The 18,173-nt window shown below is 39.2% G+C and overlaps 2 protein-coding genes across 7 annotated transcripts in view; both read left to right on the top strand.

The window, feature by feature from the left end:
• The window catches only part of slc9a8 (solute carrier family 9 member 8), a 198,944-nt gene extending 190,807 nt beyond the window's left edge, over positions 1-8,137 (top strand). For all 6 annotated transcript variants that reach the window (XM_051880532.1, XM_051880534.1, XM_051880535.1 and 3 more), the window contains exons 9-16: positions 3,143-3,275; positions 4,752-4,857; positions 4,952-5,068; positions 5,168-5,250; positions 5,479-5,590; positions 5,994-6,214; positions 7,067-7,213; positions 7,332-8,137. In XM_051880532.1, coding sequence (XP_051736492.1) covers positions 3,143-3,275; positions 4,752-4,857; positions 4,952-5,068; positions 5,168-5,250; positions 5,479-5,590; positions 5,994-6,214; positions 7,067-7,213; positions 7,332-7,445 — 1,033 coding nt within the window. In that variant the 3' untranslated portion in view covers positions 7,446-8,137. The remainder of the gene's footprint in view (positions 1-3,142; positions 3,276-4,751; positions 4,858-4,951; positions 5,069-5,167; positions 5,251-5,478; positions 5,591-5,993; positions 6,215-7,066; positions 7,214-7,331) is intronic.
• LOC127505175 (uncharacterized) overlaps positions 1-18,173 on the top strand; it is a 456,255-nt gene that overhangs the window by 260,454 nt on the left and 177,628 nt on the right. The window lies entirely within an intron of this gene.

Genomic DNA, 18,173 nt, shown 5'->3' with positions numbered 1-18,173 from the left:
GCCACAGGCGCATCGCTCTCTGCGTCTGTTCTGTTCAGTGAGGATCAGCGCATTCAGTTGAGGATGTGTGCTCTGTCAGAGAACAAATAAAATAGATACTATTGCTTCTAACCTGAGTGATCACTTTACATGTACAGCCAAAATCACAGCAAATGTCTTTATCTTATGTGTATGGTGATTTTGTCAGACAAAGTCTCGATTACAAATCAGGATTATAACATGTCAGAGCTCGACACTAACGCTTCTCATTTAGTCCGGGGTAACGTTAAGTGGATTTTTTGAAGGGGCAAGTGAAAGAGAATTTTACTTGCCCGGTCGGACAAGGAGCCTGATTAAATCGTCAATAAAATTAAAAATAAAAGAAAAAAACTTGGGAATTACCAAAACGCAAGAATGACAGATTTGATTACATTTAGTGTAAGTGGCGATCGATAGTGGATAATAATAGGCTGTATAATGGACTGACGGTTACAAGGTTGCTCGCGCAGCCTTGTTTTCATTAGCCTACTGAATGATTCAGCGTTTTGAATGAATTGGTTGAGTCAAGCATCCCAATGTGCATACTATCCGCCCTAAATAGTACTGAATATTACTAATGTCACATACTATTTAGGATGGATAGAATGCACATTGAGACGGAGGCAGTGACTCATTCATAAACAACTGCCTCATTCTTGAATGAATCAGCCATTAGAATGAATCGTTTGAATGAATGACTCAATGACTCACTTATTAAGACGGTTACTTGCCGCCACCTACTGGTTTAGTTTGATTTTAAAAGTATCACTTTCCCCCCAACATTTCTTATTTGAATTTTCAAAAAAATATTTAAAACAATCCCATAACATTATTTAAGATATTGCTTCAGAATAAACTTATATTTACACCAAAAAAAAAAAAAAAAAATCCTATTTTTTCCAGACAAGCAACTGTTTTACAATGAATGAATGACCGATTTACTTGTCCGAAGGACAAGCACATGACAAGGCTTAATGTCGAGCCCTGTATGTAGTCTTAATGGGCCACATTTCAGTCACCATTTCATATTGTCTGACAACAAATATAGATGAAATTATTTTATTGGGAATTTGGCTGTATTATAATATATTATGTGAGCACAAAGAGAAGCAGCAGAGAAGCAAACAAATGTAAAGGGCTGACACTTTGAATGCAACAATGACATAATGAATATTCTAATTGCCGTATGACGTCATCTGTTGACATTTAGCGACATATATATGGCATTACATTTTTAAAAATTGGCATTAAAAAGGCATTAAAAAGCATTGAATTAGATTTGATGAAATCTGTAGAAACCCTGCTTCAGAAAATAATGATGAAACTGCTAAATTCATTTAGATTAGTTATATGATCTCTTTATAAACTTTTTGAAGCATCAAAATGGTAGCTGCGTGGACTGTCAATGGAGGGACAGAAATCTCTCAGATTTCATTAAAAATATCTTCATTTGTGTTCCAAAGATGAATGAAAGTCTTACGGGTTTGGAACGACATAAGGGAGAGTAAATGATGAAAGAATTTTCATATTTGGGTGAACTAACCCTTTAAAGTAGAGGGACATTGCCAATGTCTTGATCTGCTTCATTAGGCTTTTTTTTTTTTTTTTTTTTATATTTTAAATGTGAGGGAAGGAAAAACAAACAAACAAAAAAACACTAAACCTGGTTAAGATATTTATCTGACAAAATTATTTGGTAAAAAAAAAAAAAAAAAGGGAAAAGGGCAAACTACAATTGCAGGTTTTATTTTACTAAGCAAAAAAAAAAAAAAAAAACTTGACTTAACATAATCAGTTATTAATATTTTGTTGGTTTCATTGGTTCTCTCTTGAGTTTGCTTGTGTTCATAATTTCTTGTGTGTGACAGCCTGGCCAAAATGATGTTGGCATGTTTCATTGTGTTATCACAAATAAAACAATTGACTCCAAGCACAACTACGCAATATGCTTACAATATCTTTAACACATTTATAATAATATTTAAATAAAGCGTGAAGATGTCAATTTTCCTATTTTCCATCACTTTGGCCACTACTGTAGAATAAATAAGGGATCTGAATGTGACTCTACTGCCTCCTGCAACAAATTGAAACTATTTGTTAAAGGTTAGGAGATCAGTGGGAATGATAAACATAAATAATCAGATAAGATACACAATTTAGTTAATAATTTGCAGGGCTCTGAACCAGTTCAAGGAACGAAAACGAAAACCGGAAACGAACGAAATTTTGACCGGAACGTAACCAGAAACGGAAACGAAATCAAATGTAATCGTTCTGAACAGAAACGCTCATTTGAAATGGTTATTAACCGGTTAATAACGTTATTTTTTCGTTCTGTTTAATATTTTGATCTGGCAGTCAACCACTCACGAATTAAAATAGTACAGCCTATGTAAATGTGACGCTGACGCATCCAAAGTGAGTGAAATGCCCGCGCTCAGGCTCAGCTGTCAAGTCATCATAGGTTAGGTAAGTCACAATGGCAATGCCCTGACATTAGTTTTTCCGATGATATATGTCACCAGCCGTCAAGCATTAGGCCTACATTTAAGTGAAAATTAAATGTCAAGTAGGCTAATATGCAGCTTGTTGTGCGTTTTGAAACCAGCGAAAATTGCAGGGTATGTAGAACATAATTGTTTCTTAATAAATAAAATGCTGTACTTATAATTATTATTATTATTATTATTATTATTAATTAGGCTACAGGCAAACAAAAAAAAGTTAAAAACGTTATTAACCGTTTTTTTTTTTTCTAAACAAACCGGTTTCGGAACGTTAATAATACAGGACGAACGCTGGAACAGAAACGTTGAAATACCGATTCTGCTCGGAGTAAAACGATTGAATTTATTTATTTTTTTTTTTTTTATTTTTTTTTTCGTTTTTAAGCCCTGATAATTTGACTCAACATCTTTTTAAAATATTTACAAAATTCTAATTGTAAGTGTTATTCTTCTTGTATCATGCAAATATTAAATATTGTATTGGATGTACATGATTCAGGCCTTGATTTTAAACTTTAAACACAATGCAGTCATATTCTGGTTTTATTTTCACTCTTTATTGAGTTAGCAGATGTGAGCAGTGGTTGATGTATGTGGTGTTGTTGGTATTTCAGTACAGCGGAGGGGTTTGCCGGTTCAGATGTCTCGACGGGCTGGGAAACCTTCATGCAGGCGCTCGGCTACTTCCTGAAGATGTTCTTTGGGTCGGCCGCCTTGGGCACACTCACTGGTCTCATCTCTGCTATTGTATCCTTATGATCCTGTGTTTTAAAGTGGCCCTATTTTGCTATTTTAAAGGTTACTAATTTTGTTTTGGAGTCTCCTACAACAGCTTTACATGCATCAAAGCTCAAAAAACACTTTAATTTTCTAATAATATACATTGCACACCCCCTCATTTCTCGAAGAGTTTGAAAACAGTTTGTTTGAAGATTCATCAGTCGCTCTAAACCCCTCCTTTCTGAGAGTCTACTCTGCTCTGATTGGTCAGATGGCCCAGTCTGTTGTGATTGGTCTACTCTGCTCTGATTGGTCAGATGGCCCCAGTCTGTTGTGATTGTTCTGCTCTGCTCCAATTGACCGTTTGCAGAGACCCGCCCCCTTTAGTTACTGTTGCTATGTCCAACAAGCCATGTTCTTATGCAGTGGAAAAATACATCGCGGAGCAAAGAGTACACTGACAACGCATTGACAAACAAGACAGAGCAGGTTACTTTTGAAATGAGAAAATTTTTAAATTTTGTCATTTTTAAAGAAATTTAAACAATAAACACCGTTTTGTGGCTTTATAATCGCTGTAGCACCTCAGTTCAAGCGGCTCGTGAATTTATAGCATCAAATAAACATGAATGAACATCATAAGGAATGTTGTTTCAATCACGGAAAGACATCAGTATACACAATTTTTCTTACACAAGTTCAAATCCACCAACGTTGTCTGACAAAATGACGTATTTGGGGTTATGATTGGTTAGATCGCCTGTCAATCAAACTCCTGGCGAAGGGTCAATTGGTCAGAGGGCCAGTCTGTTGTGATTGGTCTACTCTGATTGTTCAGATGACCCAGTCTGTTGTGATTGGTCTACTGCTTACAGCGCATGTCGGAAACCAAACGTTCATTACCATAACTGAATTTCAGCTCCAGAGGCTTCCTCACAGTTTGCGTAGCGATATAAACAGTAACAATAGCGTCAGTTTTACCGTATCAGTTCAAGTTCTCATTCTTTTTAAGTGCGTGCATAGTGGATTCGCAGTCTCTTCCAGTCTCAGCTACAACTACAGTGTTTGAGGGAATCAAAGTGTTCAGAATCGATTCTTTCTTTTAGATAATAACTTTATTTCTCATGCACTTTGATCTTTGAAACTTTGCAGACCTTTTACACTCACAAACAACTATAAACACTACATGAAAGGGAATATTCGAAAAAGCATAATAGGGAATAACAGGGAAATTAAATTTTTTAATTCAGCAGAGGCAGGGATACATAGACCCCACCCATGTTTTGTATTTAGTCAGTCAGTATGCAGAAGGTTGGAGTGCTAAACATAGAGTGAATAATATTCTATATAGGAAAATAAATATTATTATAATATTACATTTATTTGTGTGTATGTGGGCCAATATATATACATTTTTACTTTCATATTGTTTATACATAGTTGTTTATTTTAAGAACTCTACTGAAGTCCTGTGAGATTATATTTCTGAATGAGAGTTTGTAGGCTCTGAAACACTTCGACCTGAGAAAGACTCCGTCTCTGGAGTTTGGGATGATGATTATATTTGCATACCTGCCATATGGTCTTGCTGAGGGCATCAAACTCTCCGGTGAGCTTAAAAACAGATCCTGACGAGTTTAAACATACCAAATGTGTTGTGATTTCAGTATCAAAATAAATCAGAATTGTCTTTCTGTTTGTAGGGATCATGGCCATACTGTTCTCTGGAATTGTCATGTCTCATTACACTCATCATAACCTGTCGCCAGTTACCCAGATTCTCATGCAGCAGACTCTTCGAACCATGGCCTTCATGTGTGGTCAGTGCCTGAGGCGACTTTCACAAACCTACTGCTTCATAGAGGAGTTCTTCAGTTAACATGAACTTTACTCTTCTCTTCTGTTTTTTGATTCCACAGAAACATGTGTGTTTGCGTTCCTGGGCCTGTCTATCTTCAGTTTCCCTCATAAGTTCGAGCTGTCTTTTGTCATCTGGTGTATAGTATGTGTCGTCAAAGTGCATGTTATCCCTGTTTGTCTTGCCCCAGAGCATTATTGCTTTTTTTGTTCTTCAATATCTAATAAAGCATGAATGCTTGCTGAACGCGTGATACGTCACTGGTTCTGTATAGTCTTATCTGAGTTAGAATAAACAAAGAAAATGTATATTATTATAATGTTTATTAGTTTTATGTCATCAGATTTAAGTTGAAGTGTTTTTCTGTCACAGGTTCTGGTTCTTGTTGGTCGGGCTGTGAATATCTTCCCACTATCCTTCCTGCTCAACTTCTTCAGAGATCATAAAATCACCCCCAAAATGATGTTCATCATGTGGTTCAGCGGTAAGAAGACTCAGTGAATGATACATTTTAATTTCCGTTTGGTTCGAAGGTTAGAAGTGAGTTTACCTCATTCTGTTTCAATCTTAGCATTTAAACTGCAGTCAGCTCTTATACTTAAACATTTTTCAAACATTCACTTTTTTTTTTTTTTTTTTTTATACAGTAGTTGTTAATTACATTGACGTACTTTTTTTTTTTTTTTTTACATTGAACATCATTTTATTCAACATCTTAAGTTAAATTTTATATGAAGTTACAAGACAGAGATACTTTATATCCTATATCTAGTAACTATTCCTTTATACATTTTATTTTTTTAGTAGTTTGTCAATAATAGTAATGATAATGAATTAATAAAACTGCATTCAGTCTAAGTTCGTGTCTTCCATGCTAATGTGGTCAGGTTTGCGGGGTGCGATCCCATACGCCCTCAGTCTTCATCTGGGTCTGGAGCCCATAGAGAAGCGTCAGCTGATCGGCACCACCACCATAGTCATTGTACTCTTCACCATCCTGCTGCTGGGGGGCGGGACCATGCCCCTCATCCGCATCATGGACATTGAGGAGAGCCAGTCACGACGCAAGAACAAAAAAGACATTAACCTGAGCAAAACTCAGAAAATGGTGAGAGAAATGTTATCTTTATCATTTTCTTTTGAAAACAAATTGCAATTCTTGATTTAAAGACAATGGTCCTTATTCAAGAAATTTTCATAAATCTACAAGTACATTCGGAGTAATTTGTGTGAAAAATTAACCTTTTCAAAACGATTCACAAACGTTTTGAAAACCTCAGATTTCATAGTTAAATGTGAGTATGTTAATGTATTCCAATAATTTGTCAATTGGGCATAAACCCAGAACCCAAAACTAAAGCAAATAAAAACTAGGATAGAAATAAAACTTACGGTGACACTTTAGTATGGGAAACAATTCTCACTTTTAACTAGTTGCTTATTAACTTGCATATTAGCTGTTTATTCGTACTTATAAAGCACATATTAATGCCTTATTCTGCATGACCATATTATACATCCCTAAATCCTGCCCCATACCTAAACTTAAACACTACAACAGCTATCTTACAAACTATTAATAAGCATTATTAATTAAGAGTTTATTGAGGCAAAAGTTAATAGTGAATGTGTGTTCCCCATACCAAAGTGTTACCAAACTTACAAAAACAGACAGGCAGAAACATGCTTGACACACAGTACGAGTACAGTACGAGTGGGTTTAATTCATTGATTGATCGAATGGTTTCAGTATACTGCATAAATGCAAAGGCTAATTCGCCATATGAATGGTTCAATTAAAATGTTAACCTTGCAGACCAATCTTATTGGTGCTCCGAGTAATAGTAATAATAAAAAGGAAAATGGAGTAAGCTATTTGCAGTCATTTTTATCAATGACATTTGGAACAGAGTAAATATGCATCTCTCTCTCTCTCTCTCTCTCTCTCTCTCTCTTTCAGGGTAACGCCATTGAATCTGAACATTTGTCTGAGCTGACAGAGGAAGAGTATGAAGCTCAGATTTATCAGAGACAGGATTTGAAGGGTTTCCTGTGGCTTGATGCCAAGTATCTGAACCCTTTCTTCACCCGTAGACTCACACAAGAGGTTAGACTGGTCATAACCTTCCTAACAGATTATTCCAGTTATAAGGCTTATTTAAATAATGTGAGGAGTTGACTTGAAGAACTGGTTGTAATGTACTGTTCCTTCCTTCCTCTCTAAGGACCTTCTGCATGGGCGGATCCAGATGAAGACGCTCACTAATAAATGGTACGAGGAGGTCCGTCAGGGTCCGTCTGGCTCTGAGGATGAGGATGATGAGGCAGAACTGCTCTGAGACAATCATAAGGGGCAAACAGAGATGCGGCTGAGTCAGATCTTAAATGAGCCATTCTCACACCATGTGACAAATGGACTGTACCGCACTGTGAAGGACTCCTTTGGTTTCACACAGAACTCCATGACTGGAGCGATTCATGGCTAAAGGAGGAAAAGGACAGGAGTATGTGGTAAAGAAAGCCTGGGATTGTTTTGTGTAGAGGCACTAAACGTGAAAACAGTGAAAGAATAAATATGGAAGCTAAACAAAATTTGAGGGGAAAAGCAAAAAAAAAAAAAAAAAAACTGCAATATTGGACACCTTTACATTATTTTTTTATATATATATATATATATATATATAATTTGAAACACCATAATATAATGTGATTGTTGCAATACCTTTTTTGGTGTTTTGTTTCACATACAGGGAAATTACATCAATGAATGTTTCTGTGATTGGAAATAACTTAACAAACGTAACCTATTTTTCTTTTTTATTAAATATTTATTTGTTGTGTTGTCTTTATAAATGGGAGTAAAAGGGTCTTTTATAATGTTTCTTGACACTGTATTTTGTAGCTAACTTGAGTTTATAACTAATTCTAATGAAGGAATGTACCTGTGCATAATAAACATAAACTCTATGCACAAAGCTGCAGTGGGAAAGTGGTGTAAAAACAAATGTGAATAAATGATGGATTATAATAACTTGTGTGTAGTTGTTTAACGCTGTCCAGTCCCTTCATCCACTTGCTCCCAAGTTTAGATTCACAACAGACATACGTTTTGTTTTTATAATTATTATTATTATTTTTAAATTAAATAGTGATAATATAATATCTGATCACAAGGGGGTATTATTGTACAATGTTTTAAGTGTCTATATTATCATAGCTTATTTAAATGCCTTTGTTTATGAGTATATGGTTGTATGTGTGTATGTCTTTCAAAGAAAGAAAATGCCACATTAAGCACCACTCAACAATATAGAACAACAGCTCACTTTTGTTGACTTGAATCTGGAAAGGCAGAGGACAGTCTTTGGACAGGGTCATGGTGAATGAAATCATGAGAATCACGCCTTCTCCGTTGTCCAAAACCCCCCCCCCAAAAAACTCAGATCTCCTGGCTTCACACACCACATGCAACGCTCCTGGGAAGAGTGTACGACGGATGAGAGTCATCTCCGCTAGGTCTGCCTGCATTCCTTCGTAATTCCTTCGTGTCTCACATCTTTCTCACCTTTTTTACCCCTGATGTGTTTGCATCCCTGTACATCAGAACATGCTCTTTTCTTGTGAAGCCCTGCTTAACTTGTCTATAAGCACATTTGTACATAGTTTTGTACACTATACTTGAATAGTACCTTTTTAATACTTATTAAAATGATAATCACTTTAATAATCATTCACAACAGACTTGTTTCACATTGACATACCCTTTTTAATATTACATTAGAATTCAGAGTGTCACATTTGATCATTCAAGTGCTTGGAACTGCTTAAAATACTAAAACAATAAGCCCTGTGAAGCCAGGGTTCCCTTTCGAAAGGGAACTCGCACTACGTCTTAATGCATTTGGGGAACGCCTCTGCGGGAACCGGTGTCTGAAACGTTATCAAATCACGGCAATCGTATTGGCCGGCGACAGCCTATGACGTCATTCTGTCGGCACGCGTTGTGAGCGTTTCCCGCTGAGGAAGCTCCACTTCTCGAGGGAAGCAGGACAGGTTTTTGTTATGAGAGTGTTTTGCTGATTTAGGATGCGTTGTCTCTTGCGTTCTCACTATCAGTAAGCAGAGCTCTATTTACGTTCGGACGAGCGATGTGTAGGTTTGTGTGCAAGCTTTTACATCTATCACACACATTACATGTGCATTGTTTGTTTGGACTAGGAGCACACGCGTTCGCCTTTTATAAGGCTGTTTGCTCGCACTATGAGTGTTTCCCTTTGGCAACCCTAGTTGCGTGTTTCCTATCACGATTTGAGGTGTTTGGCCTTTGTTAGGCCCCCTTGATACCTTCCCTAGGTCGAGTGAAGCGGTTTCCTCTTGCTTAGAGAGTAGGAGGCGATATGCTGAAACCTCCGCTCCCCCGAGCTCCAGATAGATCATGACTGTAGGTGTCGGCCCTCTCTGGGCCACCTTGACATCACCCTGTGATGAGTGAGCCGGCTTCCTCTTGTTTGAGAGTCTCTATTCGAGGCTGCCGCTCCATTTGAGCTCTAGGTAGTTGATGTTTTTGACGTTGGCCTACTGCAAGGCCACCTTGACAATCACCCTATGTTGAGTATGTTGGCTTCCTCTCATTTAGAGAGTTTTTATTGAAGCCTCTGCTCCACTGAGCTCCAGGTAGTTGATGTCCTCAAGCGATGGCCTGTTAAGGCCACCTTGACGTTCCCTGTGGTGAGTGTGTTGGTTTCCTCTCACTTACAGAGTCGTTTTGCTGAAGCCACTGCTCCATTGAGCTCCAGGTGGTCAGTTCCCCTGAGTGTTGTGTGAGCCGGCCTGCTTTCTTTAGAGTTGTTAGGCTGAAGTCTCTGCTTCATTGAGCTCCAGGAAGGTCATGAGTGCGTGTGTGCTGGCCCTTCTTTTGGGCCGCCCCGATATCCGGCCTAGGCTTGTACTCAGGAATACGTCTTTTTGACGGTTCAGCTGTAGCTTTCCGCCTCCTAGCATGCAGTAGCCCAGAGTAGGCTACTCCTAGGAGAGCCTCTCCAGCTTAAGACTGGCAGCTAATGATCCCAGTACGCCTCCTCTCTTTGTGAGAGTCATCCCCGGCCGGGGCCCGCCTTCTGCATTAGGCTATTAATGCAAGTAGCAGGCCTTACGGCCTCCTCATTTTATCTAGGTTGAGCTGAAACTCCTTTTGATGTTAGAGTATAAGCAATATGCTGAGCTTCAGTTCCCTAGTGGTGTTAGGCAACAGACAAATCGCCAGGTGTTGTAGGCTTTCATTGAAAGCCTCCCCTGTGGTTGTCCTTGAGCGTTGTTAGACTTCCTCTCGTTTAGAGAGTGGAAAGCACTATGCTGAAGTCGCCGCTCTCTAGAGCTTTGGTAGTAGCTTTGTCTAGTTTGAGCTTGGATCAATCTCTCCACCAAAAGCTCCTTGATTATTATCAAGTCACGGGGTCGAGTGTTGCAGGCCCCTCCTGTGGAATTTCTTCCTGTTGGGGCCTCCATTCCTCCAGAGCTGAGCTCAGACGGCTTTTCTCGTCTTGGAGTGAGAGTTTTTGCTCAGGTTTTCACTCTTGAACCTTTCTCAGGTTAGCTCACTTCGCTCCCAGTGATGCTCAGGTTAAGCGTATCAAGTACTCCCTCCTTTCAGGGCGAGTTGAGCACGCTCCCTTAGAGCTCAAGCATTAGCCTCGGGCCTGTGGCCGTGTTATGCTAGAGTAGTAGGCCCTGACTGAGGCCCCCTCGTCAGCCTGGTCACATAGTTTTGTACTCCCCTTGTTTTAAGGGTAGAAAGCGATATGCTGAGTACACGGCTCGTGATGGCAATGTGAACGAGTATTCCAAGCCTGCATACCTCTAGTGGCTATCTCTGCTGGAGTAAAAAGTAGATTTGCTACTAAGTAGTTGGCCCTCCATGGTTCACCTTGAAAGTGATCCTCTGGGTTGAGCTAGGTTCCTAGTGTCCTAGTTCCCTAGAATTGAGCAGACGGTTTTCAGGTAGCTCAGGCTCCATTGGAGCCTCCCTGATACTAGCTCTGGAGTTCTAGATCTTTTACCAAGTAGTTGGCCCTAGATCAGGCCACCTTGAAGGAGATCCTCTGGGTCAAGTAGGTCCTTAGCACTTCCAACTAAGATAGTATTCTGACTCCCTAGAGTTATATCAGAGTGTAGGCCCTTTAGGAGCCTCCCTGGTACTTGCATTGAGCTTGGTCAATACTCGTCTCGGTTGAGTCCAGTGGGTACTCCCCTCGCATTGAGGGTCGTTCTTTAGAGTACTGCGCTCCCGAGGTCTGATCGGAAGGTTGAAGGTCTCTCTTGAGACCTCCCTGGGAGGTCAGTATTTAAGGCTGAGGACCTCGCCCCCTGAATTGGTCTTTAAGATTTAAGAGGTTCTTTTTAGTAAGAACTCCCTTGGTAGATCAGCTCCTGTTGGAGCTGGAGGTACATCTCTTATTAGGGACCCTATGTAGAGTACTCAGCCTCCAGAGTGTTTGATTTAAGAAGCGCTCTGTAGATCCTAGGTTGAGCAGAGTAACTCCCCTCGATTGCAAGGGTTCAAAGCGCTATGCCGAGTCCTGCTCCCCAGGATGCCCGTCTCTACGTTGAGTTGGTTACTACCAGTTTGCAGTCCCTCTTTCTGGACCCCTCCTCTGGAGGCTAGTGCTTTAGAGAAGTGACTGGCCGGGGCTCCTTTCGGCTCCCTGGCCACATTCCCTTCTGTTAGAAGTTGTTGGTTCCAAGCCTTTGAGCAGCCTTGGTAGGTTCTAGATGTTTCTGGAGGCCTCTTTGAGGCTTATAGCTTGGGTGGTGACCATAGGGAATGCTGTCACTGACAGCCTTTGCGACTCTTAGGAGGAGTGTTTTTTTGACATTTCAGTTGAAATTGTTTTCTGATATTTGTCACAGCCATTCTTTGGCATGCTCTCCCCTCAGCATGGCGGCGTGGGTATTTCGTTCCCCAAATGCATTAAGACGCAGTGTGAGTTCCCTTTCGAAAGGGAACGTCGCAGGTTATGCATGTAACTATGGTTCCCTGAGAACAGGGAACGAGACACTGCGTCTCCCTGCCATGCCTCGGGGCCGCCTGCTGAACAGTCTCTTCAGACGATAAGTGGATGACTTGTTCTCATGTGCTCCTTATGTGCGTTCGGGTCGCACTAGTAGTGACGTCATAGGCTGTCGCCGGCCAATACAATTGCCGTGATTTGATAGCGTTTCAGACACCGGTTCCCGCGGAGGCATTCCCCAAATGCGTTAAGACGCAGTGTCTCGTTCCCTGTTCTCAGGGAACCATGGTTATATGCGTAACCTGAGATGTTTACAGTGAACTTAGAACAGCTAAAGCATAAAACGGTTAGACCATATTTTTTATTCATAAATTAAACACACAGCAACAAAAAATATAATGATATTCCACCAAGCAATGTAGTTCTTCAGAAACAGTGGAAAAAGACGCAGTGGAAAGCATGCACATGCCAGAATTTAAACCCGATTTTAGAACATAGCGCCACTTGGGCCAAAACACTTTTTTGTTATGTTGACAGCATGTTGTTCTATTGTGTTTTGTGATTATTTTGTATGAAATACTGAAGTTTATAAATAAGACTGCCTCACATCGCTTGAGTCCAGTCGTGTAGTCTAGTTTTTTGTAGTGAGTATACCGTGATTTTTCTTTCCCTCCCAGCCTCATGTGCACCCGTCCCAGAGTGACACCCCATAAGCACTGCCACACTTACTAATGCATATAGTATGCATCTGATCTAGGCTATGTAATTGAGAGCATTCCGAAAGACTGCCTATATGTGTGTTATTATGTCAATTATAAGCAACACAAGACTTTTAACAGCCAATGACATTTACAGCTGGAGAGACTAGACTAATTTTCTATTGTTTAGTGTCAATCACCAACTAACTCAGCCAGTTAAGATCTACATTAGCCTTAGATGTTATATGAATATGATCCCTGGAGCATAGTTTTTTTTTTTTTCAGCTTGTAACAATCGGCCCTATTGGTCGATTTTACATTGATTAAAATTGGGGTCAGATTATACTGTGTGAGACGTTATGAGTGTTTAAAAACATGAGACAGGCAACAGAAATGAATAAATAAGGTGTATTTACAATATTCACAAGGAACTTAAAACAACACAATAAAACTAGAATAATTTAGGCTGTTAAAAGTGTGGAGTCCGTTTGCACCATACTCTAAAACAAGACAGGCAGACCCATACACATTTAAAGACATACATTAAAATAAGTAAGAGGAATAAACAACATGTAACCCAGTTAAAACTCAAATATACATAAAACCATCATGATATATATATTGAGCGGATAAAACATGTGTCTTATGTGACAGTGTCACAAGCTGGCAAGTTTCATTGCACATTTAAGAGTGCAAGTTGCAACTATTATTACACTCTAAAAAATGCTGGGTTAAAAACAACCCAAGTTGGGTTGACAATGGACAAACCCAGTAATTGGGTTGTTTTGACCCAGTGGTTGGGTTAAACCACTTGCCCAACCTGCTGGGTAGTTTTATTTAACTCAACTATTGTGTAAAAATTGCTGTATCGCTTGCTTAAAATGAACCCAAAAAATGTTGGAAATTAACATTTATTAATATTAAATATAATAATTAAACAATAAACATTTATTAAATTGTTTATAAATAAATGTTCACCTTTTGATTATTATTGTTGCTTCTAGTAATTATGTGTCTGATTTTTAATTTCCAACATATTTTTGGTTCATTTTAAGCCATATAGTAATTTTTTAACAATAGCTGGGTTAAATAAAACTACACAGCAGGTTGGCCAAACATTTAACCCTAACTGCTCCATTTTCAACCCAACTTGGGGTGTTTTTAACCCAGCATTTTTTTTTTTTTAGAGTACAGTAATGTAAAGATGAGGCTTATCAGTATGTCACAATATCACCCTGTTTGGACTTTGTTTTCTGTTTTGCACCATTTCCTGCCAATCTGTCATCATAGTTATGCATTTCAATTCACTAACTTGCAATTCAATTCAATATCAGTTATTTTGGATATACTGTATATCAGGTACAGTACATGGCACATTTTCTCAAGAAAAAAAAAAATTAACTAATGCTGTAAAATATACATGGGAATCAGTTGGTACTACATTAATATTGAAGGTTAAAATGAACTGATTTGTATACAAACTTAAGTTACACTTAAGGAATTTTTTATAATAATAAGGTTATAATATGCCTTCTAAATTTAAAATTATTTCTACTCTGTTACATCTCTGTTTCAATTAAATAAACACACCAACACACACGACTTGTGGCTTCCACTCTGTTCACCCTCACTTGTTTTACATACATCAACTTCTTTACAGGTAACAGCGCCCTCTGGTGACTAATACTGGAAACAACCCCATTCCTGATACATAACGTCCCCCCTTTTCTTGGATGCAAAATTACATTAATTAATCAACTGAACATGTCCAAAACTAACTTATATAATAACTCAAAGAACATCTCATAAACTTCTTCAACCACTTATAATTAATAATATTTCCTTTTCCACAATAAACATAAACAATATTTTATGAAAACATACAAACATATAGGCCAGTTATTTAGTTGATATTTTCCCCCTTTTCTGTGGTTAAATTGAACAGCTTACATCTATAGCAGTTATTCCTTCCAGTTCATGACATAATCAGACAATTTCTCAGGCAATCGTCTAGTCCGTTGGGGTCTGTCCTTTTTAGGTCTGTCTGACAAATCCATTTTGGGGGTCAGATCATGAGATTTGGAGTCAGGACAACAGCTCTTTTCATACTGGTCTATCTGTTCGCATTCAGTTTTTACATCAACTGCTTCGCGGGTGTTGAATCATTTGACGTGAGTGGTGTTTCGCGTGTATCTTGCCCCAGTGGGTGATTCCACAGTCACCTGGTTTCCAGTTTTGCTCACGACTTGGTGCAGGATTGGGTTAAATGGAGTCGTGAATTTATCCACCTTTTCCTGTTGCTCAAGCACTGTGTCACCTACATTCACATTCCAGTACTGTGCTCCCCGACGGTCATGTATATCTTTTTGCCTTTGCTTTTTGTTCTGCATCCCTGTCGCATACTTCTTGATCTTTACATGCTTCTGCAAGGTTGGGTAACTTTCCCCGAATCTTCCTATTAAAGAGCAGTTCAGCTGGGCTTTTCCATTACATTTGTGACATACTTGACCTCGTGCAGGGCATGTTTGGTCTCTGCCAAAATGATCTTTGTGTCCACATCTGTAACATTTCTTGTCCATTTTTTCATCTTTTCTCTCTGCATGTCTGTTTCTGGTGTATCCTTTATTTCCTTTCTCTTTTTTGTCTCTCTTTGTCGCCACTCGATTGACTGTACCCGTGTCAGGTTTCAATGATATGACTGACATCTGCTCTTCAATTCTCTCACACTGTGATGCTAGTTCCACTGAGCGAGCAAGTGTTAGACTCGGACCTTCCTCTAATAATTTCCGAGGAACATAATCTGACGTGCATTTGCTAAGTATAGCATCTCTTATCTGGTTGTCTGTGTCTGCTTGAAACCCAGTCTTTCGCTGCTTGCCGCAGGCGAGTAGCAAATTGTTTTCTGGTTCTTTTGAAAAGCTTGCCGGGCGAATGCTGCGTTGACTTGGGGTACGAAATACGAGTTCGAAGCAATCACTGCAGCGCCATAGTCAGTAACCTCCCCCGTAATTTCCAGGGTTGTAAAGATATCTTGTACATCTGGTCCTGCAAGATGCAGCAATAAAGCTGTTTAATCGCGTCCCTCGCGTCATCTGAGATGATGAGTCTGCATACAGTTCGAAGGACTTTAGCCATCGTGTCCATCTCGGTCCTAACGTGGCTGGGTCAGAAAAACATTCAAAATTCTGGATCCCACTTTTCTCCGTCATTGTTCCTGTTCACAATATTAAACTTATTTAGCGTCTTATAATTTAATATCCTCGTCGCCAGTGTTACATCCCTGTTTCAATCAAATGAACACACCAACGCACACGACTTGTGGCTTTCACTCTGTTCACGCTCACTTGTTTTACTGAAGATTCTCACATCAACTTCTTTACAGGTAACAGCGCCCTCTAGTGACTAATACTGGAAACAACCCCAGTAATCCTGATACATAACAACCACAATTTAAATGTCTATATTTAAAAAAAAAAAAAAAAAACGAATTGGAGTATGTCAACTTGACGTATTTATTCAAATATGCATTATATAGGCTACTGAAGAACATTAAAAATGATAATTAATATGTAATATGGTGCATATATGTAGCTAAATGCTCCTCTCTATAGTTCATTTTTCTAGCTGACTAACAAGTTTATGGTCACTGAATATGTCTGTTCTGAAGTAGCCTAAATGTGTATGGAGCTAGAATTATGACAATACTTTTTGAATTTGAATTGTGTAAATTTGAATTATAGACAAGTGTAATTTAATAAAATTGAATATTATGTGGCATTTTACGTAGTTCTGAATTTTTTAAAACTTGAATATTAAACATTTGAAATTGAACACAACTGAATTGTTTTCATGGCAGAATTTTATAGACATGTATTTTCAAACTGCAGATTTTTCGTTCTGAAATTTTAGACTGCAAATATCCAGTTTTTAAAAATACAGCTTCAAGTTTTCAAGATGAAGAAGAAATTCAGAACATCAAATTCAATATTGTAAATTTAAAGCGCAGAAATTCAGATCGTACAGAAAGTAGGTCAGAGGCCATCCGCAGGGAAGAGTAGAGGCTCTCAGAAAAGTGGAACGGAGCATTTCGACCAATTACAGAGTTGCAGTTGTTTTTCTGAGGCGAAACATTTATGAGCTGTATTTACAGTGGGTACGGAAAGTATTCAGACCCCCTTAAATTTTTCACTCTTTGTTATATTGCAGCCATTTGCTAAAATCATTTAAGTTCATTTTTTTTTCCTCATTAATGTACACAAAGCACCCCATATTGACAGAAAAACAAAGAATTGTTGACATTTTTGCAGATTTATTAAAAAAGAAAAACTGAAATATCACATGGTCCTAAGTATTCAGACCCTTTGCTCAGTATTTAGTAGAAGCACCCTTTTGATCGAATACAGCCATGAGTCTTTTTGGGAAAGATGCAACAAGTTTTTCACACCTGGATTTGGGGATCCTCTGCCATTCCTCCTTGCAGATCCTCTCCAGTTCTGTCAGGTTGGATTGTAAATGTTGGTGGACAGCCATTTTTAGGTCTCTCCAGAGATGCTCAATTGGGTTTAAGTCAGGGCTCTGGCTGGGCCATTCAAGAACAGTCACGGAGTTGTTGTGAAGCCACTCCTTCATTATTTTAGCTGTGTGCTTAGGGTCATTGTCTTGTTGGAAGGTAAACCTTCGGCCCAGTCTGAGGTCCTGAGCACTCTGGAGAAGGTTTTCGTCCAGGATATCCCTTTACTTGGCCGCATTCATCTTTCCCTCGATTGCAACCAGTCGTCCTGTCCCTGCAGCTGAAAAACACCCCCACAGCATAATGCTGCCACCACCATGCTTCACTGTTGGGACTGTATTGGACAGGTGATGAGCAGTGCCTGGTTTTCTCCACACATACCGCTTAGAATTAAGGCCAAAAAGTTCTATCTTGGTCTTATCAGACCAGAGAATCTTATTTCTCACCATCTTTAGCAAACTCCATGCGGGCTTTCATGTGTCTTGCACTGAGGAGAGGCTTCCGTCGGGCCACTCTGCCATAAAGCCCCGACTGGTGGAGGGCTGCAGTGATGGTTGACTTTCTACAACTTTCTCCCATCTCCCGACTGCATCTCTGGAGCTCAGCCACAGTGATCTTTGGGTTCTTCTTTACCTCTCTCACCAAGGCTCTTCTCCCCCGATAGCTCAGTTTGGCCGGACGGCCAGCTCTAGGAAGGGTTCTGGTCGTCCCAAACGTCTTCCATTTAAGGATTATGGAGGCCACTGTGCTCTTAGGAAAAGAAGTATAATGATGGAGATTATTATGTAACAGGCTTTTGAGAAAATATGAGCAGAGATCACTGGATATTTCAGTGTCAGAACCCCCTCCAGA

The sequence above is a fragment of the Ctenopharyngodon idella genome, chromosome 22 (assembly GCF_019924925.1).
Source record: "Ctenopharyngodon idella isolate HZGC_01 chromosome 22, HZGC01, whole genome shotgun sequence".
NCBI classification, from domain to species: domain Eukaryota; kingdom Metazoa; phylum Chordata; class Actinopteri; order Cypriniformes; family Xenocyprididae; genus Ctenopharyngodon; species Ctenopharyngodon idella.
This window is presented reverse-complemented; position numbering and strand designations above follow the sequence as displayed.